The sequence below is a fragment of the Temnothorax nylanderi genome, unplaced genomic scaffold (assembly GCF_030848795.1).
Source record: "Temnothorax nylanderi isolate EJ_2023f unplaced genomic scaffold, tnyl_v1.0 TNYL_tig0003_pilon, whole genome shotgun sequence".
Lineage (NCBI taxonomy): Eukaryota > Metazoa > Arthropoda > Insecta > Hymenoptera > Formicidae > Temnothorax > Temnothorax nylanderi.
Window position 1 is genome coordinate 2,420,267 of NW_027249065.1, and position 18,587 is coordinate 2,438,853.

The window sequence follows — 18,587 nt, forward strand, 5'->3', positions numbered from 1 at the left end:
TGCGCGGATTGGTAGCGACTCATCGACAGTCATCGACAATAGCTCATCGTTCCGTCGTGTGAGATGGGAATAATTATACGGCTATCGAGACGCATCCAGGCAGGATTTCGCGTATCGTCACGCGGAAATGCGCACGTCCGTGTCAGAAATTAATTTAAACACCGCCGGAGACATCGACCGAGAGAAAAATTCGGCGGCGACATTATCCCGACCTCCGTTTCGGCGAATCGGGGAATCCTACGCGCGATTACATTCGCGTATTCATCGACGTCGGCATTTTGTAATTTCCCGTCGCAATATCGCACGCGATCCGATCAGCTGTGCTCGAATTAACGTTTCGCGATAACGCTCGCGATAAAATCGAGGTAATTCTCTATCTTTTTTTTTTTGCTTCGTTACGTGACTGCGACATACGGCCGGTTTCCCACGGCGATGGTTTAGATTCGATCGCGCTCTCGAGTCGGTCATGCCGTATCGCCGCCGGTTGACAAATATCATATCGGGAAATATAATATTGTTGAACCTGGGACACGCCGCACTTTGTTTTCGCGCGATGTTAAGTAACGCGATACACTGCGGGAATTTTTATGCATTGAAACGAAAGAGAGGAAAAAAAAATTTAACTTTCGTGAGACGTAGCGCGATAAAAAAAAACCGATACGTTCCGTCGTACGAAGCGCGCCGCTGGTTCACGGCGGCGCGGATGAAATGCGGTCGCGATATATTCGCGTTGTCGATGCAGCGAGTATATCGCATATGCACTCGAAATCGACGGCATACGCGACCGCGGCGTATGGAGAAACGGAATAAGTATATTTCCGCGACATACTTCTGCGCCACGACATTTTGCGTGTCACTTACGGCATTCCCCGCGCGAGAGACAAATAAACGGAGAATGAGCGTATCGCTAATACGAAGGAGGAAGGAACGAAACGACAATTTTTTTACCGGCTGTAATTATTTCAGAACGATGATAGAGTTCATCGATTCCCCATCTGGCGACACACTTTTCGCGCTTATCTCGTTCGTTCCCTTTGTTTTTAATTACGGGCGCGATACGTTTTCCGACTTGAACGAAAAACACTGTCGACGCGCTCTTCGAAAAACGATATCTTCCTCGGTCATTGCGGTGCGGTGCGGTGCGGTGCGGTGCGGTGCGGTGCGGTGCGGTGCGGCGCGCGACGCGCGATTCGTTTCAGTTTGCGAGTGTACGAAACGGAATGCGGCAGTCGATATGCCCACATTCGACATCGACGATCGTACGAGAGGGCGAGTAATGCGTCAATATTGACAGGGACGCGTAGACAGGTCACGTTGCGCGCGTTTCGCCGATCTGGTCGCGCGCGGATCGGCGGGTTTGACGGCGGATTCGACGGGGCGTTCGGTGAACAAACGGAACCAACGGACGGCGCGGCGGCGGCGGCGGTGGGCATCGTGGGAGCTCGGTTTATGCCACCGGATTCTAATTCGAGATTCTAATTCGGTGGGTATCGGGCACGGATAGGCCGGGGGACGGTAGGTAGATAGGTCGAAACCCGGTGGTGGAGAGTCGCTCGCCCGCTTCGTCCGTGTGGCAACGGCACGGGAATTCACGATGGCTCAAATGAAAGCACCCTTTCGCCTCCCCCCGTACACCCGGATCAATAGGGCACGGACCGACGAAACTTCTCCACTACCACTTTACTCGCGGCCGGGTCCAAATACGTACACGGGCACCCACGATCCTCGTACCCATTTCCGGACCTCGTTCGCCCCCGCTCGCCATAAATATACAGCGCAACCGAGCTACCAATTAGCCATCGGGACACCCCGTCGGCACTGCGTCCGTCGTCCCCGGTAAGTTCATTCGCACCGACGAGTCGGAGAGTCGAACCGAAAATTGCAGAAACTCGGCGGGCAGCTAGCCGCGCGCTTTTTTTTTTTTCCCCGCCCGCCGTCGGTATCAATGAAAAGGCATGTCCCAGTGAGAATTCGCAACTATGATCCGCAGCTACGAATGTAAACGCGATATTTAACCTCGCGTTGTAAATGTTTGTAGATGTAAAAGTGTAAATTAATTTAGAAGAAAATGCCATTTACGGTTCGAGTAGGATCTTGGTAGCCTAATAATATTTCTGTATATTTCCAAGTACACATATTTCCAACTTGATAAACTGCGCGACGATTTGTTTGTCGGCTTTAAAACACAGCTTCCGTTGGAACAGTAAAATCTCGATTTAGCTTTGATGCTAATAAGCATCCTATTTAAATTACCTACTATAAAGAATTTATTGCGAAAAATATCACCTCAACCAGATGATATTTTTCAAACCTGGAACCTGCCTCACAATCCGTGACAGGCGTCTTATCAATTCGACGAACGGCATTAAGTAAACGAGAAATAATTTTGACTTTTCTCTCGCCATTTATATAACCGGTATCAGTTTTCTGGGTTTCTAATTTCGTAAGAACTCTGTATGCTAATCCATATTTCACCGTCGACTATCGATTGCGCTTGCTCGAGAAGATTACTCGGTGGCCACACTGTTAATTCTGTATATTGGACAAGTTGAGCAGATTAACAACCGCTTGTAATAATAACGATAAATGAAGGACTCAAGGCTTAATCGTCGATTGGTTTAACCGAGGAATTTGCTCATCGATTAGATATATATCCTGCACTCAGTATGATTAACTTCCACATAGGACAAACGGGAGCGAAGTCGCTAAAAAATCGAACGAAAGAACGACAGAGAGAAAGAGAAAGAGAGAGAGAGAGAGAGAGAGAGAAGAAGCGAATCGCATTGTTGCTGCCGTAACATCCGATAGGTCGGGATCCTGAGTAAGTTCATTCGCGGGAGTCGTCTCGAGAATCGGGAAAGAGCGGTAGCTTCTGCCTGCTGTGTGAACTATTTTCGATTCCGACGGGCTTGATAAAGTAGTGGAGGGATGCAATAAAGGCGCCTTTCCGCGAGTCACGTTTCGACGTAGCGATGGGAATCCCGAGGAATCTCTATAGCACAGTGTGACCGAGGTAATTTATTTTCCGTCTTGATATTACATAACGACAATACTTTGTCGCGGCTCCGGGTTAAATGATGAATCGTCCGAGGGAGCACCAAATCAGGGCGCGATTCTTGATCGTGTCGCGCCCGACAATACCGCCTAATTTTTACACCCTTATATCTGTCGTTCGTACACGTTCGCGTTCGAGTCTAGTCGAGTTCGACGCGAACTCAGCTGTTTTACGAGTAAAAGCACAATGAGAGCGTGTTAGGGAAAAAAAAATTAATAATTAAGGTTTAATTACGGAGGAATATGTGTTACGTAAGACGCCAGCTTCGATCGGCATGGCGTAATTTCGCATGCTAAGCCGTGTAATATGTACGCTCGCGCACTTAGGCGCTATTACGACGATACGTAGGTTTCGAGAACAATATTAGCGACGTTTACGCGGACGGTTTGTCACGATTAAGCGTTTCAGCGTTTACGGGCGAAATTGGTACTTCGATAATATATCACGGAAGCATAAAACCGACGCTATCGTCATAAACACGCCGACGGGGTAATAATAAGTTAACGCAGATTTAGCGCCCGGTAAAAACTGCAGCTCGCATTTATCGTGGCGCTAAATTGCCCGGCGAAAGTAAAGGGCGGGGCCTACCTAAGCGACTTATCACTTTTCACTTATTTCTACTAATATCGAATTTGCTTGCCTGCTTATCGCCGTGCGCCACATTATCCTCTTTTCCGACAATTCAAGCAGGGTATTTTTCTCACTGGCGCGACTTTATTTCATGCGAGATATTAATTAATACATTCTTTCTGTTTACGGAAAGAATTATGAAATTATAATTAATTTAATGTTATTCTTCTTTGAAATCATAAATTAACAATTAATTTTCCTCTTTGTCGCTGTCGAGTACAAAGATAGATAGACGGTAATTAAACATTAATTAATTAAATAATTGACGATCAATTAATTAATAAAGTAATTGGTGATAACGAGACCGGTTATTATTGCAGCAAAATTCCTTATTTTTCCATTCCTTGCACGACGTGGACGCTCGTCGCTCCGCGCGATCGTCCTCACGCAATTAATCGCTTTGCGATCGTGCAATAAACGTTTTCACCGACATTAAATACGACGGAGAGGTCGGTCAGGTTAACTGAGCGGCCGCTGACGCACAACGCGCATTAAATGTCTCGGTATAATTTCTGTAACAATTTCTCATCCCCCGCGGCCGGGTCAGATGACGTGGCGACGCGATATCGCGACAGCGCGACGGGGGTGTTTCAAAAAGTGACGCGCGGATGCTAATTATTTCGAACTCGGCTCGCCCGCCGCGCTCCTGTGACTGTGGGACAACGCGCCTCACCTGCCTGCCCTGCTCTCGCGATAAGGCAAACAAATTACGCGGGCATTAAAATTATTACACGACCATTTTTTAACTCACACCCCGTGTATCTCGACGTCACGGAGATTGAATAGCCGGCGCGGTGCTCCACGGATGTGTGAAACGCGATGCGCGTCCGAAGGAAACGACATTTTAATCTTCTCATGGCGAAAAATCGCGATAAGAGCGAACATATTTTTTTCGGACGTAAAAAGATCCGGTCGTTCATTGACTCGTAATGATATGGACACCAATTTACCGCACATATGAATCGCGATATATGAATTTAGACGAGGCTCGCATGCACGCGGAAACGCGGGATTAAAAATGCCCGATCTCGAAAACCATTTTACAAGGAGGGGGAGGGGGGGGGATAAATATAAACGGTGCGTGCACTGGTAAACGATCGCACGTATGAAGAGATATTGTTAACATGGATATTGTTAACATAGATAACATGATTTTCGACGGAAATATACACGTTCTATGTCGGATGTAAAATATAATACATCCGCGCGTGCGAATGTATCAACAACATGCACGAATATCCGCCAAATTTTACATCGCACTCCTCCATATACATGAGATAACTTGAAATTTCCAAGAGAGTTTAAAAATTTGTATCCATGATTGCCGGTTAAATATTACGTTTTAATTTTTCTCTACATCCAGAAGGGGAGGGGAGAGGGAGGGGAGGTACGTATTTATCCGTGTTCGACACAATCACAACTATCGATTTCCAACCAATTGAGCCCGCCACGTTTCGCCACTTTTAATATTATTTTTACGGCGTGCAATATTGCGTATGTTCTTCAGAATCAGTTTTTTTTTTTCATAAACTGTTGAATTTCTATCGTGTATGTTTAATGTTTCGTTTATACGTCTCGACGAGAAAGGGAGTGAGGAACGCAGAGGAAGAGACAAAAATAGAGGGAACCGCGAGAATTTATTTGAATTTCCCGAAGGGATCAAAACAATCTGTTCTCGTGATATTTAGATGAACTTTGGCCGCTCGAAATTGCGCGAATTTCCGTGTGTAACGATATACGTATTGCATTTATAAACGTAATACTTTTCTCTCTCGGGCACGACGTGCTTTTTCAGGATTAGGTTTTCCCTTAGCTTTATTTTGGGGATTCCTACCCCGGAAGTTTAGGATCGGAAGGATTTACGCACAATATATACGATTGTTTGCAGTACCAGAAGGAAAACCGACCATCACGGCGGCCCACAATACCTCAGCGACGTCTATTTATCTGGCATGGAAGCCGCCGAGTCGCGACTCCATACACGGCGAGTTCCTTGGGTATCGCATAGGATATCGGCGACGCGAGAAAGCGGATGAGGAAATGAAAAACATCTACATTCGCGATCCTGCTGTCGACGTAAGTCACTTGACAACTCATCTTTGCGCACCGTTTCTTAGGAGAGAAGAGAAAAAAAGAAAAAGAAAAGAAAATGCTTTTTATCTTTCAGAATCACAGTATTCACAATTTGGATACCTTCACGCAGTACCTCGTCTCCCTGCAAGTATTCAACCCCGAAGGTCACGGGCCCGCTTCCACGGTGACGGTGATGACCGACGAGGGTGGTAAGTAAGAGAGCGGATGGAGGAGGTCAGAAAAAAAAGAAAATCGTCATCGCGCGATCTCGCGCGAGACAGGAAGTCGGAACGATAAAATACTGAGTGCGAAATCAAATTAGGAAAATTCTCTTCGAGCACAGTACCAGATACAGAATACCGTATATACCCAAGTACGGTAAAGCAGAACGGTGGTATATCGTTTGCAGCGCGATATTCAACGGCAAGCTGGTTTAGCTGCAGCTGCAAGACGAGATTTCTGCGCAGTTGCGAGAGCGGACGTTTGCTTGTGCACAATATCGTTTGTATCAACATTGTATTAACATTTACGTTAATTATTAAGCAGGAATTCGCGTTGTCCATAGACTTAGACTTCGGAACCTCTTTTATCGCGCTGTGAAAATTCGCGCCGGATTGCGAACGATATCTGTGGAAATATTTGGCGTTTGCAATTAAAATGTCAAGATAAAGCTTCGACGCGATTTTTCCGAGGAAAAACGATCGTCAAGGTCTCCACAAGAAGTTCCGTCCACGTTTCTAACGCATTTAGAACGCACTATAGTAGCCTATATAAATCTACTGCCGGTGATTCATCGTTTTCATCGTTATATCCTGAATCATCATCATCACCGGTCTGCGCATCTATTCCACCGACAACTTTCTACCTGCCGTCGCACTCTCGTCTGCGATAGAAATTCCTCGCGGACGTCGGGAGTGCACCATTCCTGAGGGGAGTATTCCCATAATCTAGGAAGATGCGCGATACTATGTACTCGTGAATACCCTTGAGAATTTCTCATCCACGGAAATATTTCCCGACATTCAATATAGATTTAGTATTTTACGAGAGTTTATTTTGTAAATTTATGAGAAGTTGCCAACGAGACTTTATTTTGTGAGCTTATTAATGAGTATGAGGAAGAGAGCGAAAGAGAGAGGGGGAGGAAAATGGGAGATGAAGAGAGAGGACAGAGGCAGCTGATTCAAAGATCCAGGAGTGAAAGAGAGGCTCCGGCTCGTGCGAGGGAGATGCAGAACGGTCACGGAAGGAAGGGGAAGAAGTGGGGATCGTGACAGCCGGCGACCGTGCGACAGAGGAAGCCGACTGCAGAGAGACAAGGAGAGAGAGCGGGAAAGAGAGAGAGAGAGAGAAAGAAAGAGAGAAAGAGGGGGAGAAAGAGAGAAAGCGGGAGCAGCTGCCAGCCTGCCACGGCGTTTTGGTCGGCGCCGCGCCTGGTCTCGACGATCGATTTTCCCCGATTTTTCAGCACGCGGCAGCCGAGCGAGCGAGAGAGAGAGAGAGAGGAAGAGAGAAGTGCCCGCTCGAGTCAGCCGCGGCGAGCACGCTGCATCGGCACGCCAGCAAGCCGCCGGTCCGCTCGTCGTCCTCGTCCTCGTCGTCATCCGGAATACGACGACGGGAGCGGAATACCGATTCCGCCGATTCCGCGTCGGACGCACGTGCGTCTCGGTTCTCTCGTCCGCGTGCAACGTTGTCAGAAGCCGCGTGTACGGAAAAGCGGAATGAGTTCTGCGTGAGTTCCTCGAACCGGTAACGCGATATATACAAATATTTCGAACGTGCGAGGGCGAAATTCACGACGCTCTGCTCTCGTGCGGTGCTTTCGGTGCGCCGGATACGAGGGACGATGCACGAGCCGCGGCGACGAGCGCAAAAGCGCGTGTGCGCGTGTGCGCGTGTGCGCGCGCGCGCGCTCGTTCATACGCGTGAGTGCGTGAACGTAATTCAGAGTGAGCGCAAACTCGATGCAGCGCGAGTGCGCGTGTAGTCGTTGGCGTGCACGCGTCGCGCTCGCGCGCGCGGTTGACAGTACGCGCGTCCGTTGGCGTCCGTCGTCCCGATGTGAGTGCCTCGCTCTCCTGTGTAGAATAATAATCGGCGTCGGAATATCGCGTGCGTTTCTCGTCGATTGCGGTCGGTGTGGCTCGTGGAATCGCGGAATCGCCGAGTGCAAAAAGTCGCGACCGAGAGAAAGGTCGCCCCTCGATAGAGAAAGAGAGAGGGAGAGAGGAAGAGAGGAAAGGAGAGAGAATGAAAAAGAGAGAAAGAGAGAGAGAGAGAGAGAGAGAGAGAGAGAGAACGCGAGCTCGCCGAGATGGCGGCGGACCGTCGATTCCGACGACGCCTTCTCCGGATCGCTGGTTGACGCCTAGTCCGTAAAATCGCCAGGATATATCGCGGGCGAGCCCGTTCGCCTGGGTGTGATCCTTTGTTCGAGCCGCGCGAGAGTCGCCGGGGAGTCGCGCTCTTCGATCGGAGGGCCCCCGGTGCTCCGAATCGGATTTCGGAGTGGGCAGAGACGACGGGGTCGAGGGGTCGATACGAGACGCGAGCGTGAGCGAGAGATGTGCACGTCGAGCAGTGCCGAAATGAAACTGGTGCGGCGAATCCGTAATATCCTCTGTACTCCGCGACAGGGTACGCTATAGCATCGCGGGTATCTTCTTTACGCCTTTCGACGGGGTTTTTCTCTTTCTCTCTCTCTCTCTCTGTCTCGTTCGATCGTCCGTTTCGTTTTTGAGTGTATCGGGCAGGTGCAGGAAGTACGGGCCGAACTGTTGTGTCCTTCGGAAAAAATCCTTGAGATTCTTTCATGCCCTCGTACTTCGTGAATGACGCTTCGGCGAGTGCTCGAAAGAGAAATGGGAGAGAAAGAAGGAGCTGATTAACTGATGGAGAAACGCGAAAGCAAAACTCGTATTCATTGTCTAAAGAAATGCTATATTTTCTCTCTCTCTCGTTCTTTTTCTTTGATTTCCAGTGCGTTGACTCGTGTCGAGTGCGAATCATCGTCGCGAGCACACGCGTTTCGCGAATGATTTTGATTATCGAAAAACACTAATCGGTTTCAATGAGACGACAGGTGCCATTAAAGTGAAAATGCGGACTAAATCGTAGCTTTTCCTCGTCGCTTAGCTTTCAGTCCTTTTGTATTCGACGCGAGAGATTTCTACTGCAATTCATTTTGCGAACATCAATAGATTTTGATGACACTCCGCTCGTTTTTTCCTTTGTATTCGGTGGAAGAAATAAACGACCGATATAGCACTATTATATGAGTCACTTTGATTAACAAGGAATATCGATAAACTTCAATGACACATCTGTCGACTTTATTATTTAACTTATTTTATTTATATTCGACATAAGAAAATCTAACTATTCCAAAATGTTGCTATTGGAAAGAATCTCGATTAGGAATTACGAGGAAAAATCGTTAAAATCATTAAAATCGTTAAAATTATTAATAAAATCGTTAAACCAGACAATAAATGCTATTGAATAATAAAAGCGTCGCTACGAGAGTGATTCTAAACGGATCAATCAGACTGCGAGTCCCGTTGAATAATAAAAGAAACGGATCGCGGCGTCTCCTTAACTTCCGGTCCGATTCGACGCGAGAGGAAAAATAGCCGAATCGAACGATTCCGTCGTGGCGCAGCGCGGCGACGCGCGGCAACGACGACGACGACAACGACGCGACGTTGAAGGACTCGGTCGTCGTTGCGAGTTCGATCGGCGAAACTCGGTGCATCCGCCGCGCGGCCGCATCGTGGAGACGCGCGGGGAAAGGAGCGGCGGCGGCGGCGGCGACGACGACGACGACGACGACGACGACGACGACGACGACAGATCGTCGCAGGGTCGACGACGACAGGTTCAACGCACGCTCCTCCGGTACTCCTCTCGCGAGCAAAAATCGCGAGAGCGAGCGAACGCGATCGGGGTCAATCCATTCCGCGCCGCCACGCCGTTTCGAATCCGCAGACTCTCTCGGGCCGTCCCAATTTCGACCTGACGTTCCTCATGAATGGTCCATCCGCACGCGCGACATGCGATCCTCTCCGACAATTTCTCTCCTTCTCTCCTTCACCGCGACCGAAAACGTGCCGTAAGAAAAGATCACGCTCTCTCGGGAGCTCGCCGTCTCGCACTTCCTCGCTTCCTGTTTCCGGAAGATGCGAAACGTGATTACGCTACGAAATTCTTTACGGAACGTGCCGATTTTATTCGTTCGTTATCGTTGCTCTTCCGTACTCTTCCGGGGATAATCTCGACGTAATTTTCGATAGTGCTTCATTGTGCGAAACGTTCATTCCGCGCCGGCTGAATGTAGACGAGTCACGAAATGGGGCGCGGTCCCGGGCTTTTTTTTTCCTGCTCTCGTTTGGACGATTATATTCAGGGTTCCGACTCGCTGCAGCGGAGTAAAAACTCGAGCGAGCGAATTGACGTGGGAATCGTGGATTAACCCCATCCGCTTTACATCCGCTCTTTTCCGCGGAGGACCAACGTTTTCAAATGTTTCGCTAACAAATTATTCAACGTTATACATGTTCAATGCACAACTATAGATGGTGTATTTCAATTACAATAACATCGATCGTAAACGCATAAAGGAAATATTATGTTTTAATTACCGTTCCAATACGTGAAACGCAATACGCATCTTTTATGATTCGCAATAAAAACGCATAAAAAGATCTTTAACGAAACGTCATTATTCCTTTATGAACCAATTGCGGACGGTCGTTATACGTGATCGCACGTGTGCAATTCTTCTGCATTGAATAAAAGTTTATATTGTCGTGAAATAATGCGTGTCGCGTTATTCGTCGGCATTGTGCTCCGAAACTCTCGCAATTATTTATCTATTCCGCGGTGCCAATTAAGAAGAATGGAATATGAAACTGGAGCGCGATCCTCTCTTTGCGCGAGGGATATCTCGTCCTCTTTTTCTCTCTCTCTCTCTCTTTCTCTATTGACGAGGAAGCGCTATTGTTATTGGCCGTCCTGTAATTTGCTTCTTTATCCGTTTAACCTGGCGTTCGAGCTAACGCAGTTTCTCTCGCGACTGATATTTAATTGTTCACATTGTATCGGGAAAATTCACTCTCATTGCTTCGAGAGTTCCTTCTCTTCGTCGATCGGAAATTGAAGGGATATACGGGGTGCTGGAAAAGTTCATACGTGCACGAACTTTATATTTCGTGCTGAGATTTTATTTAGAAATCGGTTTTCCCGTAAAGATATGAAGAGACTTCCATTCTGAAAACGTTTAAGAAATAATCGCGAATTAATCTCTGCAAATGCGAATATACGCAAGAGTCCTTTAATTTCAAATACTTTTTTAAGTAAAAATTTTAACGATTAACAAAATATTTTATATCGAAAAAGTCCAACTAATCGAGAAAAAATTTGTTTTCAGAAATCCTGTTCTAACTTTTATCGATGTGTAATTAAATTGCTCTTCCTTGATTATAAATACATTTCCAGATATTTTTCACTTCTACCTGCATTATTATTCAGGATAGATCGAATGGCAGAATTCAATACATCGATATTGATACCGTCGTGTAGCGTTATTGTTTAGGAATATAGCAGCGCTATATTCCCCTAGTCTATCTACTAAACTCTCTCCACTAAAAATGCAAGGGGAAGTCACTCTACAACGTTCCAAGGGGGCCGAATAATCCGCTGCTGCCTACGTTCCTCCCTCGTGATACACGATCACGCGTTCGATGATGAATGGGGACGCGATTGGTATTCGTAATAATATTTCGGCTACCATCTAGCGATCTTCCTTTTCGAGCATTTACTCGCAACGTTAAAGCGACTACTATCGGAGTATCGCTACGGGATGAGTAGTTTAAATATTGATAAAGCAGTGTACGTGTCTTATCGGCGCGAGTTAATGCACCGTGTGCGCTATCGATGTCAACTTTCGATTCGACCTTTCCGAGGCTGGGCAGACAGAGTCGAGTCTGACCTCGCGGAACCCTCTCTCTTTCTCTCTCTGGCTCTCCGCAGATAGCGAGTTTTCCGCATCCGCTATTCCGTGCACACTCCGCCGGGATTTCTCGCTCGGGATGTCTCTCTTTCGCGCAAGCCGAGGCCGTTTCGCGAGGAGCTCGCGCTCGAGACTCATGCGAGGTCGTTTGTTCCCAAACAGGAAGTAGTCGTTCTCGAATCTAGCGTTGTGCAGCCGCCGCCGCGACGATTCTCGAAAGGTTGATCCGTCGCCCGATAACCCCAAGGAACCCACGCATCCGCGATGTGACAGTGACAACACGAACCGACCGGTGTACAATGCGTCGTTGTGCCATGCGCTCTGTTCTTGGACGACGCTGCGATAATTGAGCGAAAACGCGTCGCGAGAGGAGCGCGCCGTGTTTCTCCGGCGAGGATGGGCGAATTCGTGAAATAGCGAGAAAGAAGGAAGATTTGGAGCGAAGAGAGAAGGGAATAAAGGAAAGAGAAAAGGAGAGAGAGAGAGACATACGCACGCGAGCACGCGGCGTTCTACCAGCTGCAGTCGCAGCGTGCGAAGAAAGGAAGAAAGAAGAAGAAATGTCGTGGACCAGCGTGGCCAGTGTCGCTCAACTGGCGGCCTCGCTAGCCCTGCTCCTGAGACTCCTCGTCGCCACGGCGGATCCGATCACGCAGACGACCGACGAGCAAATCTTCGAGCGGACGACCTACATTATGCCGTTTTCCACGGAGAATGACAGCGATATCGGAGGTAATTCGTCGAAGTCACCTTGCGATAGACAGGCTGACGCAAAGTTGTTCCTCCTACTTACTCGGGAAAAGTGCGAGGCGTTAGACTAAGAATATGTTAAGAAAGGAAACACTACAAAGAATATATGTACCGATGCATATGTGAGATAATAGTAGAAATTAACACTAGAACTACCGAAGGGATCAAAATGAAAAAAAAAGAGAAAACAAATTTATAAAATTAATTATCTGTATATTTTAATAAAAATCAGAGAAAAATTCAGAAATTGTGAACTTTTCAAAAATGAATAATAATTATTTTAAAACATGTTAAATAAGATTTTGACTCCCTTGGTAGTTTTAGTGTTAAATATAACAAATAATGAGACGATATGTATATTGATAGCGGTAGAAATAAAATACACTAACAATAAATGAAGAAATGAAGAAGTAACATCATGCATTCGCGGTGTATTCCAGTGTATTATTTTACAGCATCTTCGTTAGATCAAAGATAACATTTAGCGGATAAGACCTTGTTGCGATACTGTACTACGAATCCAAATCTGCTTCAATGTGGCGTGGAATTACAACGTACAAAATTAGGCGATGTAATCCGATCTGATATTGCGTCTGGAAATGGAATTTTATTTATGTTTATGCGTTTCCAATTACTCTAACAGTCGGCCTGATAATATAATCGAGCGATCGGCGCGCTAAGATGAACCGAACATTGACATTATTAACGATAACGTAAAGAAAATCAACTCCGAATCGACAATTCATATTCGCGCGAGTAAAACGAGAGGTGTCGCGCGCTCGAAATATGCAAACGAGTCCGGCGGTGAAAATCTCGCGCGCGTTTTAACGCGTAATTAATTGGCAAAAACAAACGCGCGAGTTTCACTAGGAAATACCACGCGCCCGCTCCGATCGAGTATTGCGTTACAGCGTCACTCGGCACGCAGCGGTGCCACCTCGTAATCACCTTGCGAGCATAAGACTCTGTCCACTCGTGTAATCGACGCTTAACTCATTTCCCGTTCCGTTTCGATTTCGCGGAACGCGACAGGCGGGGCGGCGCGGCGCGGCGCGGCGCGGTGCAACGTACGTGCGCGCCTCGTTCTCGCCGCGAGACGCCTTAAAGGACGCGAGAGAGGCGCGAATCGCCTTCTCCGCGAACCTCCGCGGTTCACCTACAATGCACACCCAACCAACGATTGCGCAAACGTTTTTAAATGCACACCGACGCGCGTGCATACGCGATACACGTGCCGCGGTATATTATGACACAAGCGTGAATCGTTTGCCGGTTTATTTTGTAACGCGCGTTGCAATTGCCGCCGACTTTGTGCGTCACGGGAAAACGAATATTTTGCAACATTTTTTTTTTATTGCGCGCGCGGGACTCGCCCGACCGTAATTGCGGATGAACCGGCCAGCGTATTGTTTTCCCCACGTAAAAGCGTAATAAAATATTGACAAGATTGACTCCGTGTTTTCGTACACCTAAAAGCCTGCACACGTCACATCTGCTTTTTTTTTCGTCGCGTGTGCAACACATAGCGGTGCAGCACGTGCATCGCCATGGTAACGATTACTTACTGACCTCAAGTGTCGCCGGAGTATAAAATTATGGAAATACGCCCGTCCTCGGAATTGTCTGCGAGAGTAAAACCGCCGTGTTACGTCTCGCGCGCGTGAGATCCGGACATTCTATTTTTATGACAGGACCCAAGGCCGGTAGCCTAATCCGGACGTTGTAAATGCATGTCAGGGCCTCTCGCCGTTGCGAAAAATTAATGACTCCTTAAAGTAACTTTTATGAAGTAAGACAATTATCAGCATAATAAATTGCAAAATTAAAAAATATCTCTATTAACAGAATTTGCAGGGAGATAATCGTTTCCTTGTATTGAAAGATAAAATAAAGAATATTAATTGGTCAATCGAAATTCTCCGCCCGCTGATGAAAGTCAAAGGAACTCGGAATAGCTGCAGCTCGGATGCAACTCGTGGCGGTACAAATCGAAGAGCATGCAGGCGCGAGAGTCCGGCACTCGAAGCAGGTACCTCAGGTTTCTTATCGGCTGTTCCTTTCACTCGTGAACCGTTACTTCAGTGGGAACCTATCTTAATAAAAGGCACTTTCGCCTACATAGTTCCCCCCGGTCCCTCGGCTCCGCGAAATGCACGATAATTCTTAGACGCGTGGGGGTTTTTCCTCGATCGTCGCGATTGCATGCGATTGAGGTGCATCGTTTGACGCCCGCTTTACGACGCTTTGTCGCGTAATCGCTTCGCGACATCCCCACTCGGGATGAGATCATTTCTCGACGATTCGTCACAGAACGTGGCTTCGACGAACATCGGAGCGTCAGCGAGTTCCTAAGTAGTTTCGACGTAGATCGTTTTCCGCGCCGCCGTGCAACGATCGCGACCTTGCGCCTCGTGGACCGGTAATCGTATTCGCTTTTCAGCCCGATAGTAATACGAGAACACGATCCCCGCGTCCGTCTCTGTGCGTGCACAGACTCGATATGACATCATCCGCCGCCGTAGCTCGTAAAGCTTGTAAAAGGTGACTCTCCCGTTCTCCGACAGCCTCGCTCGTTTTATTACACGTCGTTAATCTAATGCGAATTCGATAAGCTTTAAACGGAGTATCGTAGGAGATGACAAGGCGAATTAACGACCGCCAAATAAATTCTGAATAGGAGTCAGCGAGAGGAAATGATTTTTCTGCCCACATCGTCGATAGTTATGAGTAAAATAATTTAACAATCGCGCTGAAAAGAGACTTCTTATACTCTTCAACTTAATTTGATTAAGAATCTAGTCTTGATTTATCAAGTATCTACATATTTCCTTATTTTTACTTTTAATCGGAAGATTCGACAGGATTTCCCTCATACCACAAGTGTCTTACGTTCTATTTAGAGTGCGTCTCGGTATGCCGTCTAAGCAAGTCTACTGTCAATGATTTTACGCAGCCGACGATAGAATGCAAATCAATTTGCATGTTTTATACTGCACACCGCGCGGCGTATGGTAATGCCGCGGCAGATGTATGAATATTCAATAAATTTGAACTCTCTTATGAACGCTTCGATGGCCGTTTATTCATCCGTATTATTTATTCGAGAAAATAAAGCTTTAGAAAAATGGAAATACAGTTGGGTATCGATATCTGCTGCTCGAGAGAACAGATAACTGTAAACTGTATAGAAATAGACCCGGCACGTCGGCTGTATATCCCCCCGAGTATCCAGTGAGAGAACATCGGAGTCATATTCTTTTCTTATCAATGCGACGCGTAGTAAAGAGCAGGATAAGATCCGATGTCTCGTATCTCTCTCTCTCTCTCTCTTCCGTTATGCCTGACCCAACGTGCATATATACAGAAAATGTGTCATAGAAAAGTATGCGACGCATGTGCCCGGTCTATTTCTTTATGTCGATGTAAATAGCGTACAACACGTACGAAGAAGCGTTCCGCCTGAACAATGAAAGAATGAAATAAGGATTTTTACTGGATAGTTTACTATTTTTGAGCGCGTTGAATACTTTGTCTCAGCGCGACATTGCGAACGATGACGAGAAAAGGAAAGGTTAACGTATTGTAATAAAAAACGTGGTTTTTTTTTCTCTCTCTCTTCCTTCCAGCGCCGACAAAGCCGGAGAATCTCACCTCTCGGGGAATCACGGGCACCACCATTGAACTCTTCTGGTCGGAGCCTGAGAACGCCAACGGTGTCATTGCCGGTTATCGCGTTTACTACATGCATTCCAATTATACGGACGTTAAGATGCACATACCCGACAAATCTGCGGACTCCGACGACTCGTACATCGAATTCGTTCTGAAAGAACTGCGTAAGTATACCTTCCAGCTTCCAAAGTGCATGAAAAGCACGGCAGGCATGGATGACATCACTTAAACGTTATTCTATTGTTCTAACTAAATTGTGGGAATGATTAGCGGATACCTCTCTCTGTCTGACAATGTCACGCAGTTTATCTTTTTACTTTAACGCGCAAACGTACGATGTTTAGCATCGGTCGACGCGCGCTATCCGGCCTTTGTGTCTTTTTTTAACGCGCCAGATAACGCGAGATTAACCATGTAATCTGCGCTCGACAACGAATAGTCGTTGCAGCAGACGACCGGAGATAGGTCGGTGTACTTAGTTTATTGATAAGGAAAGCCCGAAGAATTCTTATCGCCGCACGCACTTTTTTTCTCACATTTACTTGCGCCCGCTCGGCGCAAGTAAATGCATCGTTAGACAATTCGTTGTAATTACGGATGGTGAGGCAACTATTTTATCGCGTCGGGAAAGGATCTCGTTAAGATCCGATTAGATACGGTCGCGCCGAAACTAGTTTCTTGAACTCCTATTCATGAAATTTAATTTGCTCAATTATATCACTCATGATCTTCGCACTGTCCCGTTGCAGATCCGTACACCGACTACAAGATCTGGGTGAAGGCTTACACGCGGAAGAACGAGGGCGAGCCATCCGATCAGATCATTCGCAGGACCGACATAACAGGACCGAGCGCACCTCAGATCTTGAATTTAACTTGCCAATCCCACGAATCTGTCTACGTTCACTGGGCCAGGCCGGCGAACTTCTGGGGCTCGATCGATTATTACTACATCAATTACCGAAGGGACAATGGGAGATATTACGAGGAGATCGAAATGACAACCGACAAAAATCATCTCGAAAGCGGGGTACATTTTACAATTTAATATTCAGCAATAATGATGAGAGATTAACACATTTTATATCTAATATAACAATTTATTAACTGTTCCACTATTGACAATAATATTACTAATAAAAGCAACTTAATTTTTTGTCTCGTCAGTAAGTCTTTATTTAGATAAAAGCAATTATGACGCAGCCGTAAGAAACGTTTATGAATTCGTGCTCGCAGGCGATTATACCCAACCTGACTGTAAACACCGTTTACGAGATCATGGTGCGGGGGGCCACCAGGAGCACAATAGACAGCCATCTGATTATTCAAGGCGGCAGCTCAATACCGACGAAGGTGTTGGTCACCCGCGACTGCGACAAGATACCGCCCTTGATGCGCCGCAGCAGCAAGGATCTCAGCGCGGGCGTGATCGCCGGTATGGTCTGCGCCTGCTTCGCCGTGATGCTGGCGATTACGTCCTTCGTGCTGTGGAAGTAAGTCACGGTTTAACGCACGGCGCGTTATCGCGCATACGGAGGAAACTTTAGCTGCATCCTACCGCACCGGGCGATATATTTCCGCGTCGCGCGCCAACGAGCGCAACCGCGCGCGCGCGCGCGCGCTCGCGCGAAAAGAAATAAATAAAAATCGAAACTCTTTGAGCGTATTATATAAAGATTGCCTGTCGCGCTCTCTGTAGCGTCATTTAAATCACCCGGATAAAAGATCAGTATCTTTTATACGGGCAATCTGTGACACACGTTAAACAAAGCCCTCCCCCCTCTTTTTCTTACGTAATTGCAACGACGCCTACGCCGAGATAACCGACGATTAATTAATAAATTAGTTACGTCTTTATCGCGACCGATACGAAGTACGATCGAAAAGTTGGAATAAAAACCGCATAACGGAGAAATGACAACGAGAGATCTACTTTCTCTCGCTGCAGCAAGTTAACGCTTTACAGTTACGGTCGATCTTGCGAAGTATTATTTCGCATCGCCGACGTTTCACTTCCGCTCCGCGCCGGCCGATCTAACGCTACAAATGATCTGTTATTTTTGTTAGCTGGAAATTGTCGACCGGACAATATCGGTACCTATACGTACGAGCGCAAACGTGTGCCTGGATCGCGAATCGCATTTGGAGTACGGCGCGGGCAATTAGAAAGTTTCCGAAGCGAACGATGCAATCACGCGCACCTTCGCACGCACCCGCAACTATTTTTCCCATTCAGACTTTCCCAGTTGATTTCCCGCTGCGGTCCGTATCGTCCCAGCGACCTCCTCTCATTTATGATCCTCGGATCTCGGATTATCTCGTTCTCGGAGAAAGTTTATATAGTAATTCGTCAAATTCTCCTACGCTACATTTCATTTTATAAACTAATTTACT

At 47.0% G+C, this 18,587-nt stretch overlaps 1 protein-coding gene across 6 annotated transcripts in view; it reads left to right on the top strand.

Moving 5' to 3' along the window:
• LOC139771745 (putative receptor-type tyrosine-protein phosphatase mosPTP-1) overlaps positions 1–18,587 on the top strand; it is a 266,144-nt gene that overhangs the window by 235,504 nt on the left and 12,053 nt on the right. For all 6 annotated transcript variants that reach the window (XM_071704777.1, XM_071704740.1, XM_071704785.1 and 3 more), the window contains 5 exons: positions 5,574–5,761; positions 5,853–5,967; positions 16,148–16,357; positions 16,943–17,223; positions 17,430–17,686. In XM_071704777.1, coding sequence (XP_071560878.1) covers positions 5,574–5,761; positions 5,853–5,967; positions 16,148–16,357; positions 16,943–17,223; positions 17,430–17,686 — 1,051 coding nt within the window. The remainder of the gene's footprint in view (positions 1–5,573; positions 5,762–5,852; positions 5,968–16,147; positions 16,358–16,942; positions 17,224–17,429; positions 17,687–18,587) is intronic.